The following is a 26,765-nucleotide window of genomic DNA, read 5'->3' as shown; positions in this document are numbered from 1 at the left end:
ACAGCCTCTTGACAATCAACCTCCAGGGTTACACGACATCTATCTCGTTGGTGTAGTACAAAAAGATAGATTGAAAACGAAATTGAACGTTGCCCAAATGAATCAGAGAGTATGTGTTTGAGAGGAAAATTTTCGGAGAGCAAATTTTTCTGTGTTTTCTTTGTGAAGGAGGAAGCCAAAATAAATAACGGAAGGCTGAAGAATTATTTCGGGAAGGAAATAAATTCGGTAATCAATTAGAATCAATCAATGACTCAATTTCCGGAATAAAATCTGTAACTGTTATGGAAATTATTCGGTTACAAAAATACAACAACTAGCCGTTACACGGGATTGATTGGCGGCAAAAAGGGCCCCACCCACACCCGCGAACGCGCCGCGCCACTCGCCCGAGCCCGGCCCGGCCCGGCCCGCGCGCGTGTGCGGTGGCCTAGAGCCTCCTCTCAAGTCTTCTAACAAACCTATTAGTGGAGTGAGGATATATAAAGTGGGTAAAACTCTTATTTTTTGTCAATGTGGGACAAGCACAATTTTCATTCTTTTGAAGCATCACTACCTATACTTCCAACATATATCTCGAAAATTTAGTAAAATACTCTACTCTACGATATAGTATATTGAATTATGAATATTTCAGTTCAAATGATCGATTTGGCATGGAATTTATATAGTAAACGCAATACTCTACTAATATTTTATAGTAGATTGTATTGATATAGTAAACACAATACTAATATATTTGGAACTATAAGATCTTAATACTTTATAGTAGATGTGAGGGGGTCGAAAAAGCGCGAGGCTAATGGGTGACCTTGTCCCTCGTGGGTGTGACGATTCTTTTTATTCAATCAAGTGTAATTGGATTTCCTGTGAGTATACACCCAATTGACTAGTAATATAGGAGTCGCCATTCAGTTTTTAACGACAATGAGAAAAACTGACAAAACCCGGTTATCGTTGAAGGAAATAATGCCCTTGGTCCAAGTATGCATTCTATGCTAAGTCTAATAAATGCGGTTCAGTATTAATTAACAAGTTAATAATTCAGTGAGATCAAGTGAGCTGAATGCCTAGCTAGAGGCCGCTTCAGTTCAAGTGGAATTAATGATATTAATCCACAGCTTACTCTTGACTGAACCCGTAGGGTCACACAAATAGTACGTAAACGGATCAAGTATTTAATGGCATTAAATACTCCATCTATGGATATTCGGAATCGACGGATCTTGGTTTCAGTGGGAGCTGAGATCGTCACAGGCAAGAAATGAAACTCCGGAAACGATGATATTGCCGGAAACGGAAATATGGATCGTATCGGAAATATAAATATTATCCAAGTCGTAGATGTTGCCGGAAACGGAAACATGGTACGTATCGGGAAATATTATCGGAAATGGAAATATTGCCGGAATCGGAAATATTGCCGGAAACGGAAATATTGTCAGAATCGGAAATATTATCGGAATCGGAAAATAATTCCGGAAACGGAAATATTAAATATTTTTTCGAAACGGAAATTAATTCCGGAATCGAAAATATTAAATATTGTTCATATCGGAAATATATTCCGGAATCGGGAATTTAATCGGAAGCGTATCGTACGAATAAGCATCGGACGAGGCCTGCCGGACGAGGGCCCAGCACGAAGCCAGGCCATCGCCCAGCAAGCCAAGCGCGCCACACGAACAGCCAAGGCCACGCCAGGCCCAGCGCAAGGCCAGGCCCAGCAGGCCGTGGCAGCGCGCACAGTGCGCGCAGCGCGCGCAGCTGCGAGCAGTGGGCTGCGAGCATTGCTGCAGCTCGCGTGGGCTTGTAGCTCGCGTGGGCCGTGCGGCCGTGTGGGCTGTGCGCGGGCATGGCCTGCACGCTTGCGGGTCATGCTCGCGTAAGTGTTTGTGTTCGCATACGAAACCTAAAACGTGCAGAATTCGGTTAATGATTAAATTCCTAATTCTATTTGATAAATTAATTAAATAAGAGTTTTATTATAATTCTAATTTAATTAATTCGTATCATAATAGGATTCCAATTCTCTTTCCATACCCCTATAAATATGTGGCCTGGGTTCACAATTTATAACGAGTTATTCAAGTATTCAAAGTGAGTTTTTGAGAGAAAAATTCAGTCACACATCTTGCTCAAAAGTGCCGAAAATTTATAGTACCTTAGGGGCGATTCTAGTTGGTCAATCTTAAGGCGGATCCGGACGTGCTGTGGACTATCTACGGAGGGACGACACTTGGAGTCCTAAAGACTTGTTCTTGTTCGGTTCGGGCGCAGCTAGGGAAGGCACGCAACAAAGAGTATGCATCTAAATTATGCTATATGATTATGTGTAAATAATATGTATTCCTGGCTTAATGGTTGTTTCCGCATGATTTATGAATTGTCATATGTATCATAACCTAACAGTGGTATCACGAGCCTCTTATTATTTTCATAATCTAAATTGCATGAACATGGTTAAATATTACAAATTTGCAAGAATTAAAAGGGGTGATTAATTTTCGTAATTGTTAATTAATTGCAAATTGCGTTTATTTAATTATACGTACGCAGTTTTTCGGCAGTTTCTTCGTTATTCATCCAAATCGAGTGATTTTTGTGTGAATTCCTCATGTAAAAGGCATTCTAAAATTTTGACAAAAAGTAGTATTTTTCTGCCGAACCCAGAATTCTCAAATTCGAAGCCTAACTATGACTTTTCGAAGGTTTTAGTTTTTCGAATGCAAAATTTCGTAAATTTAAGATGTTAAATTAAATATTTGCGATTCTTGTTGATAAATCTTGAATTTTTGATTGACCTACTGTATATGTTTAACAAGTTTGAATGCTTAGCCTTGTTAATTATGCAATCTAATTTGTAATTATGATTAATTAGTTGAAAATTAGAATAATTTAGAATTAATTTGATTTTCATAATTAATTATAATTTAATTAGAAACCTATGATTAAAAACCACCATAAAAATTGTAAATTTATGATAAATTTTAAATTTTTATGACCTAGGCTTGAATCCATGACAATCGGAAATCAATTGAATAATAAATTTTCGATTTTTCACCCTAAAATTATGAAATTAATATTAATTTATTAATTTGTCATTAATTTTAAATATAAATTTTAAATTTTTATGCGATTCGTTTAACTTGCACGCACAAAGCAATGGACGCTTCGTGTTACCCTTAAGTGGTGTTGTATAGTGCGGGCATGCGACGACGAGCAAGGGAGCTCGTCGCCCGTGCGGCACGAATGCAATGAGCAAGGGCATGGTGCACGAGCACAAGGCAGCAGCCCTGCCTTGTGTCGTGGGCCACGAGCTATGGACGAATGGGCATGGGCGAAGGCAAGGCACGGCAGTCGCGTGTGGGCAGCAAGCGAGCTGCGCCACAACGCGCACTGCCTCGCGCAAGCGCGCGCAGCCTCGCGCGCAGCGAGCGCAAGCTCGCGTGCCACGAGCGTTGCGCCCAGCGTCGATCGCGCGCAGCGAGCAATTGCTCGCGCACAGCGAGCGATGGCTCGCGTGCATCGAGCGCTGGAGCGCGCACAGCAAGCGCTGGCGAGCGCGCACAGCGAGCGCTGGCGAGCGCGCACAGCGAGCGATGGCTCGCGTGCATCGAGCGCTGGCGCGCGCGCAGCGTGCACCACTTGTGCGATGGCTTGCGATGGGAAGATGCAGCAGCTATGCGACGAGCGCATGGGCTGCGCGCACATGGCCAGCGATGGCTGTGTGCGTGTGGCCCATGGGCGTGCGATGCGTAGGGTGTTTGCGTTGCGATTAGATCGTTTTGAATGTTTAATTTGAAATTTTCAATTTACATAATTTTAATTAATTTTAAAATTAATAATTTAAATTATTTTCTTGGATTTTAATTTTGAATATTGTAATTATAATAAATTTTATTTATTCTAATTATTTTACTAAAATTAAAATCATGAATTAATTTAAATACGAATGAAATCAAATTAAAATTTTTGGATTCAATTATAAATTTATATGGGCTTTAAATTTTAATTAAATTTGTATGTTTCCGGTTAGACTTGAAATACATTTTTATGTTTAAAATTAGTAAAGCATATGAATTTATTGGTTTAAGTGGGAGCGCTTTTTAGTCATAAACTCTTGATTAGGTCTACGAATCCTTAAGGTTAAAACAACTTGATTAGAATTAATAAGGACTGAATAATTGGTAGATTATTGGTGCCTTTAATTAATTGCTGCAAATGTTTACGTGATGCATAATGTGTTTTACTAACCAGCTATGTGGGCCATTCATGATAATGAATGGGTGAATGGTATATATTGTATATGTACTGTTTTGCAGGTTATGAAGTGACTAGTATGGCCCAAATAGGATAGAAAATATGGTCTGCGTACCATTAATTTGAATGTAATTGGTCTAAAGTACCAAAGTTATTTTTCAATTCAAATATGGTCTGCGTACCATCAAATAGTTGTAATTAGTTTTAATTATAGCTTATCCTATTTGAAGAAAATGGTGCCTCCCACGGAGATTTTCAAGACGGACTTTGAAGTCAAAGCTTCAAGATGAAGTCGGGCCATACTAGATCACATTTATCTTATGCATGTTTTAAGTTATTTATTGCTTTTAAATATGTCTTAAAAAATGCATGAGATCAAAAGCTTGATTATGTTGCATGATTAAGGATTTTAGTTCACTTAAAATCTAACCAACATAGTAAGAGCCTAAAGTTCCAAACTTAAAAATTGAGTTATAAGGTGCCATGCCAAAATATACACTTGCTTGGATATCCTTTACATCAATCTAGTAATAGTTTTCGCTCAGCGAGTTGTTACTTATTGGTCCTAAAGGGGCAAGGTACACAAATAATTGTGAGTACATGTTAGTTTTGGTGAAACTCAACGATATAAGTAAGGAGTCCTTTTATGTCGTGGCAAAATCGATAGGTTTACCTAATAAGTTCTTAGACGTACCTATCAACCAAGAATAGTTTCTAGACTATTAGCAAAAGGCTTTTGCTTACCTAAGATGTTTTAGGATTAAGTCGACAAACTGTGCTTAGTTCTTCAATGATTTTAGGATCTTGGAATCATTTTATTCACACCTGCCGGAACACATAACTTGAATAAAATGCTTAATAAACATTGAATTATGCATGTATGCTAGAATTTAAGTTTATTAAGAGAAACTGTGAATGATTATTTCTTTGTTTATTCTTTTCAATTGTAGTTTTTAATATGGCAAACAACAATTCATTCAACATTCGATCAATTCTCGAAAAGGAGAAGTTGAACGGGAAAAACTTCCTTGACTGGCAAAGGAACTTGCAAATAGTTCTTATGCAGGAAGAAAAGGAGTATGTCCTAGATGAGGCGATGCCCGAAGCCGCAGGCGACGGGGTCACTCAGGCAGCCCTCAATCATTGGATTGATGCCAACAAGGATGTGAAATGTCTAATGCTCGCCACCATGAGTGCGGATCTGCAGAAAACGTTCATCAACTCAGATGCTTTCACAATCATCAGTGAGTTGAAGAACATGTTCCAAGATCTGGCTCGAGTCGAAAGATTCGAGACTCATAGGCAAATTCTTGAGACCAAGCTTAAGAAAGGCGTGCCCGTAAGTCCACATGTTCTCAAAATGATTGGACTCATTGAGAATATGAGTCGGCTGGATCAGCAATTTTCTCAGGAAATGGCTATAGACACTGTTATGGATCGTTTCGTACCGTACATGTCGCGGTCTGTTCCTATGTTTGAGGAGCGGTTATGGCTGAGTCATGGAAGACTTGTTGGGAAAGGTCAAAGAGGTTAGCAAAGGTCAAGCAAACGGTTGGAGGAGATCAAGGAATCGGTTGAGCAATTCAAGGAGCACTACTAGCACAACTCCCTCAACAAATGCCACACGAAAGTCCTATAAAAAGATCACCACTCTACAATGATGAGACTGCCAATCTCCATCTAGAACGCCTACAATGAAACCCACGCTTCCCATGTTCTGCCATTTACTCCACTAACACACGTTATCCGAACGGCTACGGTATATATATATATATACTATCCCTTCATGCTCCTATGATCCGATGGCTTTTCCCGTAGCTCCTACAACAAATATAAGCTAGCCTTCCTCTTATCTTCCACATGGGTATTCCACCAAGATATTAACCATTGTCGTTCATCTTTAGCCAAGGTATATACTAAACCAACTAAACCAACTACCCTTGCATTAAGCCTACTGCCCTATTATAAAGCTCTTTCACAACGAGTCTTCCCTGAGTGTCTCGTCCGCTTACGTACTCCCACAATATTTGCCACACCTACTTGTGTTTACCCTATTATATTAGCTATATTTACATTCTTGCGAATATACAATGTAATTGTACTCAATAAGGCTTTTTACGCCTATTACCTAGTGGATTGATGGACTCATGGCCACCCGCGGTTTTTATCCCTTTCGGGTTTTCCGCGTCACCATCTCTTGTCTCGTCTCTCTTTATTTCCGCCCTTTATTTCATGTCATTTACATACTTTATTTTATTTAGTCGTCTATGTCCCAACCAAAGGTCGTCCATACGAAATTTGGCATAAACAGTTTGGCGCCGTCTGTGGGGAGATGGCTAGATTTATCTTCAAACACAATATCCGACCCACTTGGGTTCACCAATAAATTTGTCATCAGGCTATGGATTGTTGTCATACTTTGTCGCCACCATGAGATGGAGCTACGTCAGGGCACATGTCATCAACATGACAGGTGTCGTCGACCGGTCAGGAGTCACCGACGGGTCAGGTGTCGTCGAAGGTCAGGTGTCGTCGACGGTCAGGTGTCGTCGACGGGTCAGGTGTCGTCGAAGGTCAGGCGTCGTCGACGGGTCAGGTGTCGTCGACGGGTCAGGTGTCGTCGCCAGGCTCGTTAGTCGATGGAATATAGAATGACGTCAGGGTACATGTCGTCGCCAGATCAGGTGTCGACATCAGCAGGTGTCATCGCTAGAAGTGACGCGTCTGAGTGGTCGAATTCAACCTAGATGATGCATATCGTGACAACAACGACACCAACGCTTGATGACATCGAAAATAGGTACTAATATTTATAATATTCAACTCTAATCGTTTGGCCTCGTTTTCGAGTACGTGACAGGTTTCGGTCTAGACGTCACGGACCATCATGCAGATGTCACCACAAACAAGATACAATATGAGTTGTCTCGTACCTTGATAAGATCTCGAGACGATTTGATCACTTGACGTCGCGAGAAGTATGGTATAAAACTCAACCCCGGCGATTTTAATTTAAACTAATATTGTTTCTAGTCCTTGTTGTCACTAAAACAGATGCGAACACGTGACGTCATCCACCAATGACATGACGTCAACATAGTTTCGTCTGACGTCACCTCCACATCAGTCGGCGACGTCTCCAAAAACGAAGGCGACAAATGGAGATTCAACAACAAATTGTCGGCAATTCTAGATTTTGTGGCTAACTTCAGTCCAAGTATCAAATAGGAGAATTTGTAGTTGTCCTGAAGTCGCCACAGGGGAGCATATAGTATACTCTATCTCATTTAATTTTCATATACTATACTTGATTTTCTTTTTATATAGTATACTTTGCTTGTTTTAATTTCCAAAAGCACTTTGAAATATATGCTATACGTTGTTATCCTACCTTTTGTACTAACATCGTCACCACTTGTCGTTTGATCATGTCGTGTCGCCAAGTATTGTCTTGTCTACAGGTATTGACGTGTCGCTTGGCTAGGTCATGAGTACATCAGGGGACCGACGTTAGAATGCAGGTGACAAGGTACTGTCTTGTCTACAGGTACTGACGTGTCGCTTGGCAAGGTCGTGAGTAAAGCAGGCGACCAACGTTAGAAGTGTTACACGAGGTCACGACACGACATGAGGTCACGTCGATACAACATGACGCCACGACAGCAGGACGCGACCATTCTGGTTACCCCTATGACGACAAGAAGTTTCTCGGCGTTAAACATGGTACGTAGAAGTGATTATCGAACATCTTTATTTTAACAATATATTTCTTCGTAAGTTCGCCAACAGATCGTTGATTGATACATGAATATCAATGGGGGCTAAAGGTACGAACATACTTTCGAAGTGAGTTATCTTTTATTTATAATATACACGTATTGTCGCTGCCACGTACATCGCAGATCGTGAGGGTCATCAACACAATCGAATGGTATGAGTGACTCAATTCATTTATTAGTGACGTCAAAATTTTATAAACTAACACCTCATATCCTATTGAAATTTTCTCATATATCATCCGTGATAACTATTTTTCATTTACTAACGACATGCCGCGACTATACGCGTTAGTATGTATATTAATGACAACAGATTACCTTGATCATGACGGTATGCCCCGACGCCACGAGATGGCAATGACCGATGACACGACGCCACCAGACTACCGAGAAAGCTAAGGAAATCGGAATGTCGAATAATCATCATCAATGACCATGATGACACATGAGTAACTTCTAAACTATTTTTCACACACTTTCTCATTTCAATTCATTCATTGTTGTTCTCTTGTATTAATATGTCTCGTATTCAACGTTCATCAAGTTAACTAATAAATTTTTACATCGCACCATGAATGTCTCAATTTTTCTAATGACTAAACCATTTTATCAAATCGTTTTGAGGTAATTTGACTTGACAGGACGTTTAGAGGTTGCATCATGCTGGCACGCATGTACGAAGTCAAATATAAACGAACGTCATCATATCTGTGGCCGACTTCAGTCATGATATCTTCCTAAAGCCGCCACAGGGGGACAAGATAGTACATACTCCCGTTCAGTTTAATATACTTGTTACAACTTTGAAATTTAACTGACGATGTGATACAATTTATTTTCATGATGATCTTGTCGTAAGATTTTGGTAACAGGTACGACGCTAAGACAAATGTACGGACACTGGGGCTAAACCACTATCACATGTCGAAATAGGCGGATAAAGAGAAGTCGTTGGGTTTCCCAAAGACGACAAGTGATAAGACGTCAACCGATTAACAAGAAAGGTAATTTATAAAGAGTTCACATGTATTTGAATTTACGACATATTAAGTTTGTCAAATGATTTTACCAAAGACGTTAAGAAAAAGTCCACTTAAGACAGTATAAGGAATTCACATTAACCATATGCTCCTTCTTGTGCCACATTGCGAGGATCAACCAATAAGTCGACCAACGTTGGAATGGATAGTGTCAAGACCAGCGATGCGTCAATCTCATTCAACGTGACGGGACGACGCCAGATGTGACGACGATTATACAAGCGATGACAATGATCTCAGGAACGAAAACAAGATCGGCGACGAGAGGTGCCACGACATCAGGAGAATGTTGTTGATTGTAGAATCGTCATCAAGGGACAGTCAGCGACACGACGTAATTTCGTTACACGAGCCCATATTAAGTAATATCTAACACTTACTTCGTGCGTTAATTAATTTATTTCATTTTTCACTACACTGCGATTAAAGTTCAATTTCAGTTTTTGTTATCTGTCGCATTGAATATATCTTTCCAAACGCAATTATATTGTATTCGTATTTCATCTCACTTGTTTGAAAAGCAACGCTAACATCGCATCAAGCGAACGTCCACCTCTACCTTTTGTATTTTCTACAGATCACTTGTTGACCACGTCACCAACGGCAACAGCAACGAACGACATCATCAGAAGACGACATCAACGAACGACGCTATCAACTACAAGCGACGACGTCTCCATGGTCATGACCCTTAAACTTATTGGATCCCAACGACGACATGTCGCTTCTAAGCGCGACCACTACAGACGACGCCGGTGCTATTTATGTGCACGTAACTTCGTTTTCCGAGTACCTCACAGGTGACATCTATTCCACAACGAACAACAGAGACAGCGTAAACAACATTTTAAGCTAACGACGTGTATGCACCCTCGACGCTTGTCCAAACGCCTAACCAATCGCCAAATACAAAACAGAGAAACACACGTCTTTCCCCCTCAACACTGACGAAAAACAAAGCCGACCCAGAATGCTCATGTCCTACTTAAACTATTGTTCTGAATATCCCATAGGCTAAAGTCTCCTTCCATAGATTGCGCCATCCAAACATCTTATCCCTTGTCCTCGTGTTATAGGAAACCTCACAACCCTTCGACTCTTCTTGACATTCGTCATAAGGTTGCTTCGAACCATCCACTTCATTCACCTGTAACTTCAACTCAGTCGTATGCTACCTATCCTCACATGACATTGCAACCATCTAAAACGATTCAACCATACGCACACTCGACGCAACTTCCTTCTCTAAATTCTTCGCAAGACTACGAACAAATGAAGAGGCTTATATCGCCTTCATACGATAGATGTCGCACAACAGTGACAATAGAGGCACGCCTGTAAACATCAGACAACAGACTAAGACACGACAGTTGGCCATGACACATGTAAAAACATCAGACAGACTAAGATACAATAGTTGGCCATGACGCCTGTAAACAACATCAGACGACAGATTAATATACGACGGTTGGCCATGATGCATGTGAGCATAAGACGACAGACTAAGATACAACCGTTGGTCATGACGCCTATAAACATCAGACGACAAACTAGGATACAACAGTTGGCCATGACGCCTGTAAACATCAGAAGACAGACTAAGATGCAAGAGTTGGTCATGACGCCTGTAAACATCAAACGACAGACTAAGGTACAACAGTTGGCCGTGACGCCCGCAAATATCAAACGACAGACGAAGATACAAAAGTTGGCCATGACGCTAGATACCTAACTAACAGTATGTCTCAACGTGTTTTCGCACAGCTTTTTAAGAACTACACTCTATTGTCTTACGCTCGTTAAGAGAAACGATTCTTTCACAAGATGCTAGGTTTACATCTAATTAAGCTGAGGACCCCAACGTCAACATGAAGACACCAATATATGCATGACGACATCAAATGTTGTCAGAAATCATGGGTAACACCAAGTGGCGACGTCATTGATCGAGGTTAAGTACGGAAGACGACGGACAAGTCAAAGATAGTGACAGATTAGCATCGACAGCAAATGAACGTGGTGACAGACTTTGAAGATTATTTTCCTAACTTCCGGCTCGCTACAGTTAGGAAAATGGGGGCTATTGTTATGGATCGTTTCGTACCGTACATGTCGCGGTCTGTTCCTATGTTTGAGGAGCGGTTATGGCTGAGTCATGGAAGACTTGTTGGGAAAGGTCAAAGAGGTTAGCAAAGGTCAAGCAAACGGTTGGAGGAGATCAAGGAATCGGTTGAGCAATTCAAGGAGCACTACTAGCACAACTCCCTCAACAAATGCCACACGAAAGTCCTATAAAAAGATCACCACTCTACAATGATGAGACTGCCAATCTCCATCTAGAACGCCTACAATGAAACCCACGCTTCCCATGTTCTGCCATTTACTCCACTAACACACGTTATCCGAACGGCTACGGTATATATATATATACTATCCCTTCATGCTCCTATGATCCGATGGCTTTTCCCGTAGCTCCTACAACAAATATAAGCTAGCCTTCCTCTTATCTTCCACATGGGTATTCCACCAAGATATTAACCATTGTCGTTCATCTTTAGCCAAGGTATATACTAAACCAACTAAACCAACTACCCTTGCATTAAGCCTACTGCCCTATTATAAAGCTCTTTCACAACGAGTCTTCCCTGAGTGTCTCGTCCGCTTACGTACTCCCACAATATTTGCCACACCTACTTGTGTTTACCCTATTATATTAGCTATATTTACATTCTTGCGAATATACAATGTAATTGTACTCAATAAGGCTTTTTACGCCTATTACCTAGTGGATTGATGGACTCATGGCCACCCGCGGTTTTTATCCCTTTCGGGTTTTCCGCGTCACCATCTCTTGTCTCGTCTCTCTTTATTTCCGCCCTTTATTTCATGTCATTTACATACTTTATTTTATTTAGTCGTCTATGTCCCAACCAAAGGTCGTCCATACGAAATTTGGCATAAACAGACACCATCCTCCATTCTCTTCATAGCGGGTATGATCAGTTCAAACTGAACTACAGTATGAATAGTCTGGACAAAACGCTCACTGAGCTTCACGGTATGCTGAAGACCGCTGAAAAGACGCTCAAAAGTGATAAGCAGGATGTGCTTATGGTGCGTGGGGGCAAGTTCAAGAAATCTGGAAAGAAGAGGAATGCTAAGAAAGGTGGAAACAAGGCCAGCCCAACTAAGCAAGCTGGCGCCAAATCTGTAAAGGGGAAGGTCAGTCAACCCACTTCTGAATCCGAATGCTTCTACTGCAAGAAGAAGGGGCATTGGAAGAGAGATTGCTTGAAGCTAAAGGAAGATCAGAAGAACGGAACAGTCGTTCCATCTTCAGGTATTTTCGTTATAGACTGTATACTTGCTAATTCAACTTCTTGGGTATTAGATACAGGTTGTGGCTCACACTTATGTTCCAATCCACAGGGACTAAGAAGAAGTAGAAAGTTAAGCAAGGGTGAAGTCGACCTACGAGTGGGAAATGGAGCACGGATTGCTGCATTAGCTGTAGGAACTTACTATTTGTCGTTGCCCTCCGGGCTAGTTTTGGAACTGGAAGAATGTTTCCATGTTCCAAGTCTTACTAAAAACATCATTTCAGTTTCTTGCTTAGATGCTAAGGGATTTTCTTTTTTAATAAAAGACAATAGTTGTTCGTTTTATTTTAAAGAGATGTTTTATGGATCTGCTAGATTAGTCAATGGACTTTATTTATTAGATCACGACAAACAAGTATATAACATAAATACCAAAAAGGCCAAAAAGGATGATTCAGATCTCACCTATCTGTGGCATTGTCGATTAGACCATATAAACTTGAAACGCTTAGAAAGACTTCAAAAGGAAGGAATTCTAGAACCATTTGACTTAGAGGATTATGGTAAATGCGAATCATGTTTACTTGGCAAAATGACAAAGCAACCTTTCTCTAAAGTTGGAGAAAGAGCAAATGAACTATTGGGTTTAATCCATACAGATGTATGTTGACCAATGAGTACAAATGCTAGAGGTGGTTTCAGCTACTTTATCACTTTCACTGATGACTTCAGTAGATATGGTTATTTCTACCTAATGAAGCATAAGTCTGAATCCTTTGACAAATTCAAGGAATTTCAGAGTGAAGTAGAGAATCAATTAGGCAAGAAGATTAAGGCACTGCGATCTGATAGAGGCGGTGAATATCTGAGCTATGAATTTGATGACCATCTGAAAGAATGTGGAATTTTATCAGAATTGACTCCTCCTGGAACACCACAAAGGAACGGTGTGTCAGAACGGAGGAACAGAACCTTGCTAGACATGGTCAGGTCAATGATGGGTCAGGCCGAACTTCCATTAGAATTTTGGGGACATGCACTAAATACAGCTGCACTCACTATAAATAGAGCTCCGTCTAAAGCTGTCGAAAAGACTCCATACGAATTATGGTTTGGAAAGCCTCCAAATGTGTCTTTTTTTAAGATTTGGGGATGTGAAGTATACGTCAAACGATTAATTTCAGACAAACTTCATCCAAAATCTGACAAATGTATCCTTGTGGGCTATCCAAAGGAAACAAAGGGGTATTACTTCTATAATACATCTGAGAACAAGGTGTTTGTTGCTCGAGATGGTGTCTTTTTGGAGAAAGATCACATTTCCAAAATGACAAGTGGGAGAAAAGTAGACCTCGAAGAAATTCGAGTCGAACAACAAACTCTAGAAAATGCTCAAGATGACATTCAGGATGAAACTCAGAGATCTTTAGAAGAATCTGGTGAGAATCATGGTCAATCTAGAAATGTTACCCCGCGTAGATCGCAAAGATATAGATCTCAACCGGAAAGGTACTTAGGTATTTTGACGAACGAGAGCTATGACGTTCTATTACTTGAAAGTGATGAACCTGCGACTTACAAACAAGCTATGACGAGCCCTAGCTCCAAGCAATGGCAAGAAGCCATGCAATCTGAATTAGACTCCATGTCTGAAAACCAAGTATGGGATTTGGTCGATTTGCCAGATGGCTACCAAGCCATTGGAAGTAAATGGGTTTTCAAACTGAAAAAGGACAAGGATGGGAAACTTGAAGTTTTCAAAGCTAGATTGGTTGCAAAAGGTTACAGGCAAGTCCACGGTGTGGATTACGATGAAACCTTTTCACCAGTTGCAATGCTAAAGTCTATTCGGATAATGTTAGCAATCGCTGCATATTACGATTACGAAATATGGCAGATGGATGTCAAAACTGCTTTCTTAAACGGCGTTTTAACAGAAACTGTGTTATGACACAGCCTGAAGGTTTTGAGGATCCAAAGAATGCTAAAAAGGTATGCAAGCTAAAGAAGTCAATCTACGGATTGAAGCAGGCATCCAGGAGCTGGAATATACGTTTTGATGAAGCAGTCAGTGACTTTGGTTTCATCAAGAACGCGGACGAATCTTGTGTATACAAGAAGGTCAGTGGGAGCAAAATTGCTTTCCTAGTATTATATGTCGACGACATATTACTTATCGGAAATGACATTCCTATGTTGAACTCTGTCAAGATTTGGCTTGGGAAATGTTTTTCGATGAAAGATCTAGGAGAAGCACAGTACATATTGGGCATCAAGATTTACAGAGATAGATCTAAAAAGATAATTGGACTTAGTCAAAGCACTTATATCAATAAGGTGCTTGATAGGTTCAAGATGGCGGACTCCAAGCGAGGCTACCTACCCATGTCTCATGGAATGACTCTAAGCAAGACTCAGTGCCCAAAAACACTTGATGAGCGTAGACGAATGAATGGGATTCCATATGCATCATTGATTGGTTCAATAATGTATGCTATGATATGTACACGCCCGTATGTTGCGTACGCACTCAGTGCTACGAGCAGATACCAGTCAGACCCAGGAGAGGCGCATTGGACTGCTGCCAAGAACATTCTGAAGTACCTGAAAAGGCACAAAGATGACTTCCTGGTCTATGGTGGAGATGATGAATTAATTGTTAAAGGCTATACGGACGCAAGTTTCCAAACCGATAAAGATGATTTCATATCACAGTCTGGGTTTGTCTTCTGCCTCAACGGAGGAGCAGTAAGCTGGAAAAGTGCTAAGCAAAGCACCATTGCGGATTCTACAACTGAAGCGGAGTACATTGCTGCACATGAAGCAGCAAAGGAAGCTATATGGCTAAGGAAGTTCATAGGTGAACTCGGTGTAGTCCTCTCCATTAAAGGACCAATAGCCCTGTATTGTGATAATAACGGAGCTATTGCACAGGCAAAGGAGCCTAGACACCACCAGAGAGTCAAGCATGTACTTCGTAGATTTCACCTTCTACGAGAGTTCGTTGAAAGAAAAGAAGTCGAGATAAGCAAAATTGGTACTGATGACAACATATCAGATCCATTAACTAAACCTCTGCCGCAGGCGAAGCACAACTCGCACACTGCAGCTATGGGAATCAAGCATATTGGAGAATGGCTTTGATGTCTCTGTTTAATGTTTTAAAGTTTTAGAGTTTAAATCTTTGTAAAACATTATTGGTTAATCATTCAAAATAAATGAAAAGAATTCATTTTTCCATTTAATTTGTGGTTTATTAAATGATGAGTCCCTTCAATTTGACGATAAATTCAAGATAGACTGTCAGGACCAGTCCTGTGACTAAGAAATGTCTATCAAGTGAACTTGAATGTCAAAGGTTGAAAATGGTCCCTAGTCGGAGTTTTCTATAAAATTGGACGCATAGAAAACGTTAGACGATTAGAATGCAAGATGACTAGTAGTTCTGTTTCTTGAACTATGTGGACATGGCAATGTCATAATCATTTGCATAGATACTTACTTTGGGAAGACTAGTATCGGACAAGACCTATGAAACTTTACTGTAAGAGATGAAAATCTGTCATAAGTAAAATTCATTAAAATTATTAGACACTAAATCCTCAATACCTGAGTGATTTGAGATTACTTGTTTGAGAACTGGTTGCTTTGACGTTGACCAACCGTCGCACCGTAAAAGGAGGCTATAAAGGCAACGCTCAGGTAATCACCTATCAAACGAAGTCTAATCTCAAGATCACAAGATTGGGATTGTCCTCCCATAAATCGGGATAAGATGCTTAAAAGTTGTACAAGGCCACTCGGAGAGCTAGAAACTGTGAAATGCATGGCCGTGCTCGGATGAATCATAGGCTATGATTATCTGTTTATTTGATCAGTTGAACTCTGAAACCGAGGAACACCTCTGGACATAATAAGGATGACAACTCTTACCTTATGTTCAAGAGCAAGCATCGAGCGACAAAGGAATTAGGAAATGCACACTTGTCCCTAAGGACAAGTGGGAGACTAAAGAAAATAATGCCCTTGGTCCAAGTATGCATTCTATGCTAAGTCTAATAAATGCGGTTCAGTATTAATTAACAAGTTAATAATTCAGTGAGATCAAGTGAGCTGAATGCCTAGCTAGAGGCCGCTTCAGTTCAAGTGGAATTAATGATATTAATCCACAGCTTACTCTTGACTGAACCCGTAGGGTCACACAAATAGTACGTAAACGGATCAAGTATTTAATGGCATTAAATACTCCATCTATGGATATTCGGAATCGACGGATCTTGGTTTCAGTGGGAGCTGAGATCGTCACAGGCAAGAAATGAATACTCCGGAAACGATGATATTGCCGGAAACGGAAATATGGATCGTATCGGAAATATAAATATTATCCAAGTCGTAGATTTTGCCGGAAACGGAAACATGGTACGTATCGGGAAATATTATCGGAAATGGAAATATTGCCGGAATCGGAAATATTGCCGGAAACGGAAATATTTTCAGAATCGGAAATATTATCGGAATCGGAAAATAATTCCGGAAACGGAAATATTAAATATTTGTTCGAAACGGAAATTAATTCCGGAATCGAAAATATTAAATATTGTTCATATCGGAAATATATTCCGGAATCGGGAATTTAATCGGAAGCGTATCGTACGAATAAGCATCGGACGAGGCCTGCCGGACGAGGGCCCAGCACGAAGCCAGGCCATCGCCCAGCAAGCCAAGCGCGCCACACGAACAGCCAAGGCCACGCCAGGCCCAGCGCAAGGCCAGGCCCAGCAGGCCGTGGCAGCGCGCACAGCGCGCGCAGCGCGCGCAGCTGCTAGCAGTGGGCTGCGAGCATTGCTGCAGCTCGCGTGGGCTTGTAGCTCGCGTGGGCCGTGCGGCCGTGTGGGCTGTGCGCGGACATGGCCTGCACGCTCGCGGGTCATGCTCGCGTAAGTGTTTGTGTTCGCATACGAAACCTAAAACGTGCAGAATTCGGTTAATGATTAAATTCCTAATTCTATTTGATAAATTAATTAAATAAGAGTTTTATTATAATTCTAATTTAATTAATTCGTATCCTAATAGGATTCCAATTCTCTTTCCATACCCCTATAAATATGTGGCCTGGGTTCACAATTTATAACGAGTTATTCAAGTATTCAAAGTGAGTTTTTGAGAGAAAAATTCAGTCACACATCTTGCTCAAAAGTGCCGAAAATTTATAGTACCTTAGGGGCGATTCTAGTTGGTCAATCTTAAGGCGGATCCGGACGTGCTGTGGACTATCTACGGAGGGACGACACTTGGAGTCCTAAAGACTTGTTCTTGTTCGGTTCGGGCGCAGCTAGGGAAGGCACGCAACAAAGAGTATGCATCAAAATTATGCTATATGATTATGTGTAAATAATATGTATTCCTGGCTTAATGGTTGTTTCCGCATGATTTATGAATTTTCATATGTATCATAACCTCACAATCGTGACATAAAGGGAGTGCAATTATGTTTGACCACGACGGCCGTAGGTTCCCTTGTGATCCCTGGTGTGGGGATCTCTCAATATACACCCTCAAGGTAGAGATTGAGGGTTCGGGGGACTGTAACTACCGAGAGGAGTACTTCGCTCGTCGATAACTCCAGAGGCAGGATATCCTTACTAGCTCAGCATAAATAATTGAAGGGACATGCGTTAACTATTAAACTAATCTGAATTGATTTTAGCAATATGCAACATATAATACTAATTCGATCGTGGTTATCTGATTTAAATAGCATTAAGGGACCTAGCATGATAATCCAATTTCCCAAAAATATTATATTTGTTAGGCGTGATAGAACAATCAGATTAGGTTAGTTTAACAGTTCATAAAAAGGGCGAGGAAAGCAGTTAAATCATCGAAAAGGGACACATTACGATGCACCCTTGAGAGTTGTGTCACGGTTCTCAGAAAACTAACCACTTTGACTTTGCTATTTCTCCTTTTTATTTAACGAATCTCAATTATGGGACAGGATACATTATGTTCGATTTATGGATCGATTGCGACAGAACGCGTGAAAAGTTTCGCAGCGAGAGGCTTAGGCTAAGGGTTGGAGTCAATACTCAAAATATAATTATGTGTTGTTGTGTGTTCTTTCACGTCGAAATTAGGGGCCTATTTATAGGGAAGAGTTCGTGGAAAGATAGAATTGCAGAGTTCTAATCCACAAAGAATTAGGAAAAAACACGTACCCAGGTATTTTCAGCGCTCAGGCCTGGGCGCCGAAGATTTCGGCGCCCAGAGCCAGGCGTTGAAAATAGGGTCTGGGCAGTTTTGTTTAGTCAGATTCGGATTCCTAAAATCCGTAGAGTTTGAGATTAATTCGAGTCTTTTAGCGCGTATCAATTTTATGACGGAATGCGTCTGGGCCCGTTACGAACTCTAGGTTCGTTAGGATTTTAATTAATACGTAACTCCTATTTCCGAATCCTATTAGGAATAGGATTCTCGCGGTTTTCTATATCATTTAGGATTTATGTTGGAGTGCAACACCTAATTCTGACAGGTTTCTATCCTTTATGATTTTGCCACTTTTAGAAGCTACCTTTTACGGCAGTTACTATTTTTAGCAGGTTTCCATAAATAGCAAGTTTCAGGTGAAATGAAATGGGGAATCGAGATTCGTTTATTTTATAGGAGATGCGTTGTCAAGTGGAGTTTTTATGCTTTCATCATCGAACCTTTCCCTTGCGCGAACGGGGACAAAAGTAGGTGTCTACAGTTAGCCCCCACTTTGACTGAGTCTTGGAGTAAGACGATGGTCAAAGTATTAGACGGAGTGCGTCACACAAGCCATGGTGTATGTGACCTGCTTTGCGAGGGTCTCACGAGCCCCCGAGTGATAACATTTGACTTAAGGGTCATCACTTGAAATGTCGACATATCCCTCACGTGTCATTGGGATTTGTCAACTGATAGTATAGAAACTTCCTCACTTTGTCATTGGAATAATCTAAAAGTGCGTAGAAACTCCCTCACTTTGTCATTGGGAGTAGCTACAGAGTTTTTTGAAATCAAAGCTGTAAAGTGTAATTGGGCCTGGCCAAGCCCAATCACGAGGTAAAACGTTTTTAAAGATTCTCATTTTCAGGGCTAGCTAAACGAGAAAACCCCCTTGTTTTTATAGGACGTAAAACGAAGGAAAACCCAGCACATCGTTCTTTTTTGGAAAAACGGAAAACCAATCCTTTAGTTTTTTGGAAAAAGGGAAAACCGAAAAAGGTTATCGCTGCAGCGACTAAGGACCTGCGCGGTTAGTGACGCAGACCCCGCCCGCTGAAGGTGGGCGAGCCTGTCCCCTGAGGGTGGACGCCCCGTCCGATAGAAATGGACGAATCTGTTTTGATGTTTTGAAAATAAGGACCTACGCGGTTTGTGACGTAGACCCCGCCGGCTGAAGATGGCGAACATGTCCGCTGAGGGTGGACGCCCCGTCCGATAGAAGTGGACGAATCTGTTTTGAAATTTTATTTTGTTTTTTTTTTTTAAATAAGGACCTACGTGGTTCGCGCCGTAGACCCCGCCGGCTGAAGATGGCGAGCCTATTTTAAATTTGAAGATTTTATTTCTTTCGAAAACTGAGGACCTGCGCGGCTAGTGACGCAGACCCCGCCCGATGAGGGTGGGCGAGCCCATTTTGAATTTCTTATTTTGCCTATGTAGAAGGGCTTTTGTGATTACAACCTGTTGGTGGGTCGTAATATTTCCTGATTAGATGTGTCCTATAAGTGGGTCCACACTGTGTATATTTTTGTTTAACAATATTTTTTTTTTTGAGATATCCAAACATGATGTGGCGCAGTCTGGGAATGTGATTTTGATTACGCGCTCCTTGTTGGAGTCCTTTTTTTGCGAGCCCCCAAGCGTTGGGGCTCGTCGGTTGTTTTTTGTATCTTGTAATCATGTTTGGGGTCACGCTCGTATGTGCGAGCGACCTCCTATAGTAGTGTGCTATTTTAGCGAAGCCGTGGAGTGCGACTTTAGTTTTCAGGCGACATCCGGTTTTAGCTTGGCCCGGATTATCCCTTTGACAGACAGACATTTTCTATTTGGAAAACCAATGACTTGACGACACATATTTTTGGTGTTTCGAAGAATGACCATGATATTTAACTTGCTTTTTTTTTTTTGAAAAGTGTACATGAGCATTTTCTGAGACGAGTCTAAGTTTCGACCAAGTTTTAATGTTATTTTTTTTTTTGCTTATTTGGGAGCTAAAGGTGCTTTGGGCTTGATCCTTCTTGCAATAGGGCCTCGTGTTTTAGCAACACGGTCTTAAGTCTTTTCCTATTCCGTGTTTTGTGAAATCTGGGCCTTGGGCTGCATTTTCAGCGCCCAAGTTCAGGCGTCAAACATTTCGGCGCCCAGGCGTGGGCGCTGAATGTCCTTTCCTGGTAATATTTGACTTTCGGATTTCCTAACACGTTTCCGAATGGGATCAGGATGTCATGGGGTGCGTTCAGCTATATATAGGGGCTAGATACGTCCTTATTTTCCATCACTCTCAAATTCTTTCTCTCTTTTTGTTGTGCTCTAATTATTTACTGCTTTTGCCATATCGATCCCTACTTTCTCACTCCAACGGACTGTTAGGCGTTGGCTACGAGCCTTTACCCCCACAGAAAAAGCTTTGTTAAAAGAATACCACTTAGAGGCATTTTTAGGCTTACAACAAATTAATATTGATTATAATTTTCTGCATGCTGCCCTAAGCTTTTGGGACTCCGATCATCATGTTTTTTCCTTTCGGGGCAATGAAATATGTCCTTTGCCTGATGAATTTTCTGCGATCCTTGGTTATCCTACTAATGCTACTCCTGTTACCCCTGGCACTATTGAAGAGGGTAAAACAACCATAAGGGCTTTCCTAGGGCTAGATGATAACATGTTTGCTTAAATTGTTGTAGATGATAAGGTTAACTTGGCAAAACTTGTAAAACATCATTTTAGTCCTAGCAAGAATATGACCGAACAGAAATTGAATGTTCGAGCCCTTATATTTTGCTTGTTGAATCATTATTTGTTGTCGAATAACAATGGTGAGTTCGGTGACATAAGGTTGATCCCCTTGATTAGCCAGATGGAAAGTTGCTATTCTATTATGCCGTTGGTTTTCGCTGAGACTTTGCTGAGTGCGGATGAACTGAAGAAGGGCGCCAAATCTGAGTATTTTAAGGGGAGCCCCCTATTGCTGCAGGTAATCGATCTTTTCCTTGCGCACATGTATGTTTTTTTTGCACATATTTCTTTCTGTCTGGGGCTGAGTTTCAGCGCCCAGGGCTGGGCGCTGGAATATTCGGCGCCTGGTCCTGGGCGTTGAAACTGCGCCCCAGGAACCTTTTTTCTTTCTTTTCATTCTTTTGATTCGATCGTACCTGTTTTTGCAGATTTGGCTTGCGGAACGGCTTAGACTTTTGGAAGCTCCTGCCGATCCTAAACATTATCGCCCTAAGCTTTGGGTAACCGAAAATACTTGCACCAAGGCCAGGACGAGGCCGAATGGGCCTCCTTTTTTACTTATGGCATTTGTTCTATTAAGTGGGTGGTACCATGGTGGGGTTTGACTACTATGACAGGGGGGTCTGATGTATCGGTTTATGTTTCTTTGTTGGGGCTATCTCGTCCCATTTATATTTTCCCTTACCGAGTCATGCGTCAATATGGTTTAAGGCAGACTATCCCTTTTTCTGATACGGTTCCACCTAAGGTAGCGGCCTTTTCACAAACACGGGTCTTAGCGTGGGCTAAGTATTATGATGGTCTCCCGCGTTGGGCCGTGGCTACAAATGGCTTTGTGGGTCTTTCTGAAAATTATAAGTTGTGGATGAGCTCCGATGACAAAGATGTGAGGACCGAGGCTCGTAATGGGGAGCCGGCTGAGCTTTTGATACCTCGTATTCGTGTTAAGTATGAGGGTCCTGATTCTGCCAAACCTCGCAGCGTAGAGGACTATGGGGGTGGATCCTGCGAACATTGCTCTCTACAAGACTTTATTTGATGATCCAGAAGAACTAGAGTAGTGTAGTTCTTGTTAGGGTGTAGGTGCCCTTTATTTATTTCAGTTGTGTTTGTTTTTTTATTCCTAGCACTTTGTTTTCCTTCTTATTACATTTTAATAAAGGCGTATTTTTGGTTTTCATTTTCACTCTTTTTATTTTGTTTCTCCTCTTTATACGTCTAACACTCTTTGCACAAAGAATATATTTTTTTATTTGGACCGAATCCTTGGTAAGGATTGCCTACGTATCTTGTCAGAATCAGGTCGCGCGTAGTTCTAGCTTTAGAATAAGTTCTAGTATGCCGGATTTCGGTAGATATGTCCTGAAGTGGAAACATATTACTTAATTGGTCAAATGAGTGAAGTATTTGCCATTATTTTCATATGCCGTTTTTTTTTGCCATAGGTTGCGTAAAATTCGACCAATTTGTATAGCTATATTCTTGGTAAACCTATTTGGATACGTACTGTACCCCCCAAGTGTTCGTTATTTTTCCGTTGTGTGCGGATAAAATGACGAGCACTTTCAAAAAGAAAACTTTTGGCAGGCAGAGAGTTTCAACGCCCAGGCTGGGGCGTCAGAAATTTCGGCGCCCAGCCCTGGGCGCTGAAAATGACTTGGGCGGTCAGTTTTTGACGCTTTGCTTCACATGTTCTTGCGTTTATTTCTATTTCTTTCTCTTTTTTTTTTGTGCCTTGATGTTTTGCTTCATAGTTAAAGTTAATTTTGAGGCTATTTTGGAGGCTTTTTTGACTGTTAGCGTGAAATGCACTTTTGTCCAGATTAATTTTTTCTATTGGTGACTCAAAACAGTTTTGAAAATGGAGTTAGGGTGCGGAATTTATGAAGATCTTTGTGTAGGCTTTGGAGGTGGGTTGTTAGTGAAGGGTATGATGGAATCTATGTTTATGAATTTATTTTTTTTGGTAACATTTGCATTGTTTTAAATTTTTTATTTCCTTTGATTTTGGGTTGCATGGATTGGCTCTTATGATGACACTGGTTGGCTTTTTAGGTTTTGGGGATGGGATAGTGTGGTTTATTTTGTGGGTTTCGGGAACTGGTTCCCATGGCACTATTTCAAAACCGAGTGGGCTTTGTTTGTTGGGCCTAGAGTGGGCCGCCTCTTTATTTTTGTATTTTACAAGTACATTTGGTGTTTAGTGTTAGAATAAAAACTTTTTAGGAGAAATATTACGCCTTTATTGATTCGGAAAGTAAGGAAAACATACTGAAATAAAACTGACCCATATTCTAAAGGGCCTTAGGACCATCTAAAGTCTCTATAATTTTTTTCTATCAATCTAAAGAACTACTAGGCGTTTTTTTACTAATGGTGCTCTATGTGGCTCAAGCCTGGGGTTTAGTCTCATAAAACTTCGGTCCTTCACCGGTACTCATCTTGAATTCCATTCCTTTTGCGTTGACCCACTGATATGTCTTCACCCATCCGTTCTCGACCTCTTCTAGTGTTGATGCAGGAGAGATTAACCGGGTTGGATCGAAACCTTCATCTTGTAAAGCTAGGGTAGTCATCACAGTCTCGTCCTCCATAGGCCTCGATTCGTTAAACAATGTCCACAGAGCCTGGTTGTCCAATATTTCAGCTGTTTTAGTCTTGGTGAGGTGGGGTGCCTCATCCAAGGTGTGGCAGTCATGGAAAATTTCAAATCCGGGTTTTAGCAAGCCATCCTGAACGAAGGATTCAGGGAAATCACAGCATGGGTGTTCTTCTCCTTCCCGAATGAACATCCCGTTAAGGGTCCTTTGATATGGGGGAAGGAGGGTGGTTTGTTTGGTTTTGTTAAGGCGTAGCCTAGATAGGCGGTCAGCAATATCTTCCTCCGTTGGTTCATAACCTAAGCCAAAGGGAGTAGATTTGTCGGGAAAAGGATGGAATGTGTATTCCTTCTTCCTTATGCCCAATGGGGTTCCTGGGAAATAACCTTGAGCTAACAGCATTCTAGGGATGACTCGGGATGCATGCGGGTCTAGGAATGCTGGATCATAATCTTCGATGAGCTGGATTGCTTCTTCCATTTGAAACCCATAAAGGTCATCTGCTGTTTCGGCCGTTCCAACCATGGTACAACTGACGTCGAGAGAAGGGGCGCGGATTTCTAGTATTACCCCGTTATGGTTAAGTTTATCCATTTGGTGCAAGGTTGAAGCCACACCTCCTAAGTCATGGAGCCAAGGTCGCCACAAGAGGAGGTTGAAAGTAGGCTTGATGTCGATTATTTGAAACTCCGTGGTGCGTGCCACGGGCCCAGTTTGTATGGTAAGGTTGATTTTTCCCAACACAGGCCTTCGGGAGTTATCATAAGCTCGTACCCCTTGTGAGGAGATTTGGAATTCATCGCTTCCTAGCCCCAAGCAATGGGCGGTTCGCAATGGGCAGACATTAACCGCCGAACCATTATCTACGAGCGCTAGGGGGATGTTTTGTCCTTTGCATCCAACCACTAAGTAAAGGGCTTTATTGTGAGCACCCTCCTCTTTGGGTAAGTCTTTATCAGTGAAAACTATGGCCTTTTCCCCGGCATCTCTTGTGACATGGCTAACCAATGAGTCAGGTGTGATATCTGTAGGTACTGAGATGAGGTCAAGTGAGCGAATAAGCTTTTCGCGATGTTCCTTTGAAGTACACATAAGATCCCAGATGGTAATCTCAGCCTTTGTTCTTTTTAGTTGCTTCAGGAGAGGATTTTCAATGACTTTCGCGACGGTGGTGTGCCGTCCATTCTCAGGAGTTTGCCTAACCGGGATGTCGTCCATAGGAGGCGGGTGAATATCCGGTTGGTATATCCTTCCGGATCGGGTGAGGTTGTCGACCTCGGGCTCCTGAGGGGTGGTGTCAATGAGAGAATACCCGGGCCAAGTTTCAGTGAAGAGGTCCTGGCCCGAGACTTGAGATAGGTAAATATCTTCAGCATCATCATTCCACACACCGCACACTTCCCTCTCGATTCGATCCATAGGGACCACAGCGAGTGGTGCACCTTGGGGTGTAATATACACCGTGGGGTCGAAATTCTCTAGTTGGTCGAGAGAGATGTGACAAGAGCCGAGTGGGCTCTTGTTGGTTGGTCGAAAGTCGCAGGTTCATCACTTTCAAGTAATAGAACGTCATAGCTCTCGTTCGTCAAAATACCTAAGTACCTTTCTGGTTGAGATCTATATCTTTGCGATCTACGCGGGGTAACATTTCTAGATTGACCATGATTCTCACCAGATTCTTCTAAAGATCTCTGAGCTTCATCCTGAATGTCATCTTGAGCATTCTCTAGAGTTTGTTGTTCGACTCGAATTTTATCGAGGTCTACTTTTCTCCCACTTGTCATTTTGGAAATGTGATCTTTCTCCAAAAAGACACCATCTCGAGCAACAAACACCTTGTTCTCAGATGTATTGTAGAAGTAATACCCCTTTGTTTCCTTTGGATAGCCCACAAGGATACATTTGTCAGATTTTGGATGAAGTTTGTCTGAAATTAATCGTTTGACGTATACTTCACATCCCCAAATCTTAAGAAAAGACACATTTGGAGGCTTTCCAAACCATAATTCGTATGGAGTCTTTTCGACAGCTTTAGACGGAGCTCTATTTATAGTGAGTGCAGCTGTATTTAGTGCATGTCCCCAAAATTCTAATGGAAGTTCGGCCTGACCCATCATTGACCTGACCATGTCTAGCAAGGTTCTGTTCCTCCGTTCCGACACACCGTTCCATTGTGGTGTTCCAGGAGGAGTCAATTCTGATAGAATTCCACATTCTTTCAGATGGTCATCAAATTCATAGCTCAGATATTCACCGCCTCTATCAGACCGCAGTGCCTTAATCTTCTTGCCTAATTGATTCTCTACTTCACTCTGAAATTCCTTGAATTTGTCAAAGGATTCAGACTTATGCTTCATTAGGTAGACATAACCATATCTACCGAAGTCATCAGTGAAAGTGATAAAGTAGCTGAAACCACCTCTAGCATTTGTACTCATTGGTCCACATACATCTGTATGGATTAAACCCAATAGTTCATTTGCTCTTTCTCCAACTTTAGAGAAAGGTTTCTTTGTCATTTTGCCAAGTAAACATGATTCGCATTTACCATAATCCTCTAAGTCAAATGGTTCTAGAATTCCTTCCTTTTGAAGTCTTTCTAAGCGTTTCAAGTTTATATGGCCTAATCGACAATGCCACAGATAGGTGAGATCTGAATCATCCTTTTTGGCCTTTTTGGTATTTATGTTATATACTTGTTTGTCGTGATCTAATAAATAAAGTCCATTGACTAATCTAGCAGATCCATAAAACATCTCTTTAAAATAAAACGAACAA

General features: G+C 41.4%; 1 protein-coding gene across 1 annotated transcript in view; it reads right to left on the bottom strand.

Annotated features, from left to right (window-relative positions):
* Positions 1–10,364: 10,364 nt before the first annotated feature.
* LOC130462809 (ENHANCER OF AG-4 protein 2-like) overlaps positions 10,365–26,765 on the bottom strand; it is a 39,565-nt gene continuing 23,164 nt past the window's right edge. Inside the window, exon 4 of the mRNA XM_056831731.1 lies at positions 10,365–10,707. Within this exon, the coding sequence (XP_056687709.1) occupies positions 10,365–10,707 (343 nt within the window). The remainder of the gene's footprint in view (positions 10,708–26,765) is intronic.

The sequence above is a fragment of the Spinacia oleracea genome, chromosome 1 (genome assembly GCF_020520425.1).
Source record: "Spinacia oleracea cultivar Varoflay chromosome 1, BTI_SOV_V1, whole genome shotgun sequence".
Classification (NCBI taxonomy): Eukaryota; Viridiplantae; Streptophyta; class Magnoliopsida; order Caryophyllales; family Amaranthaceae; genus Spinacia; species Spinacia oleracea.
The sequence above is the reverse complement of the archived record's forward strand: the minus strand, read 5'-3'. Positions and strand labels throughout refer to the sequence as shown.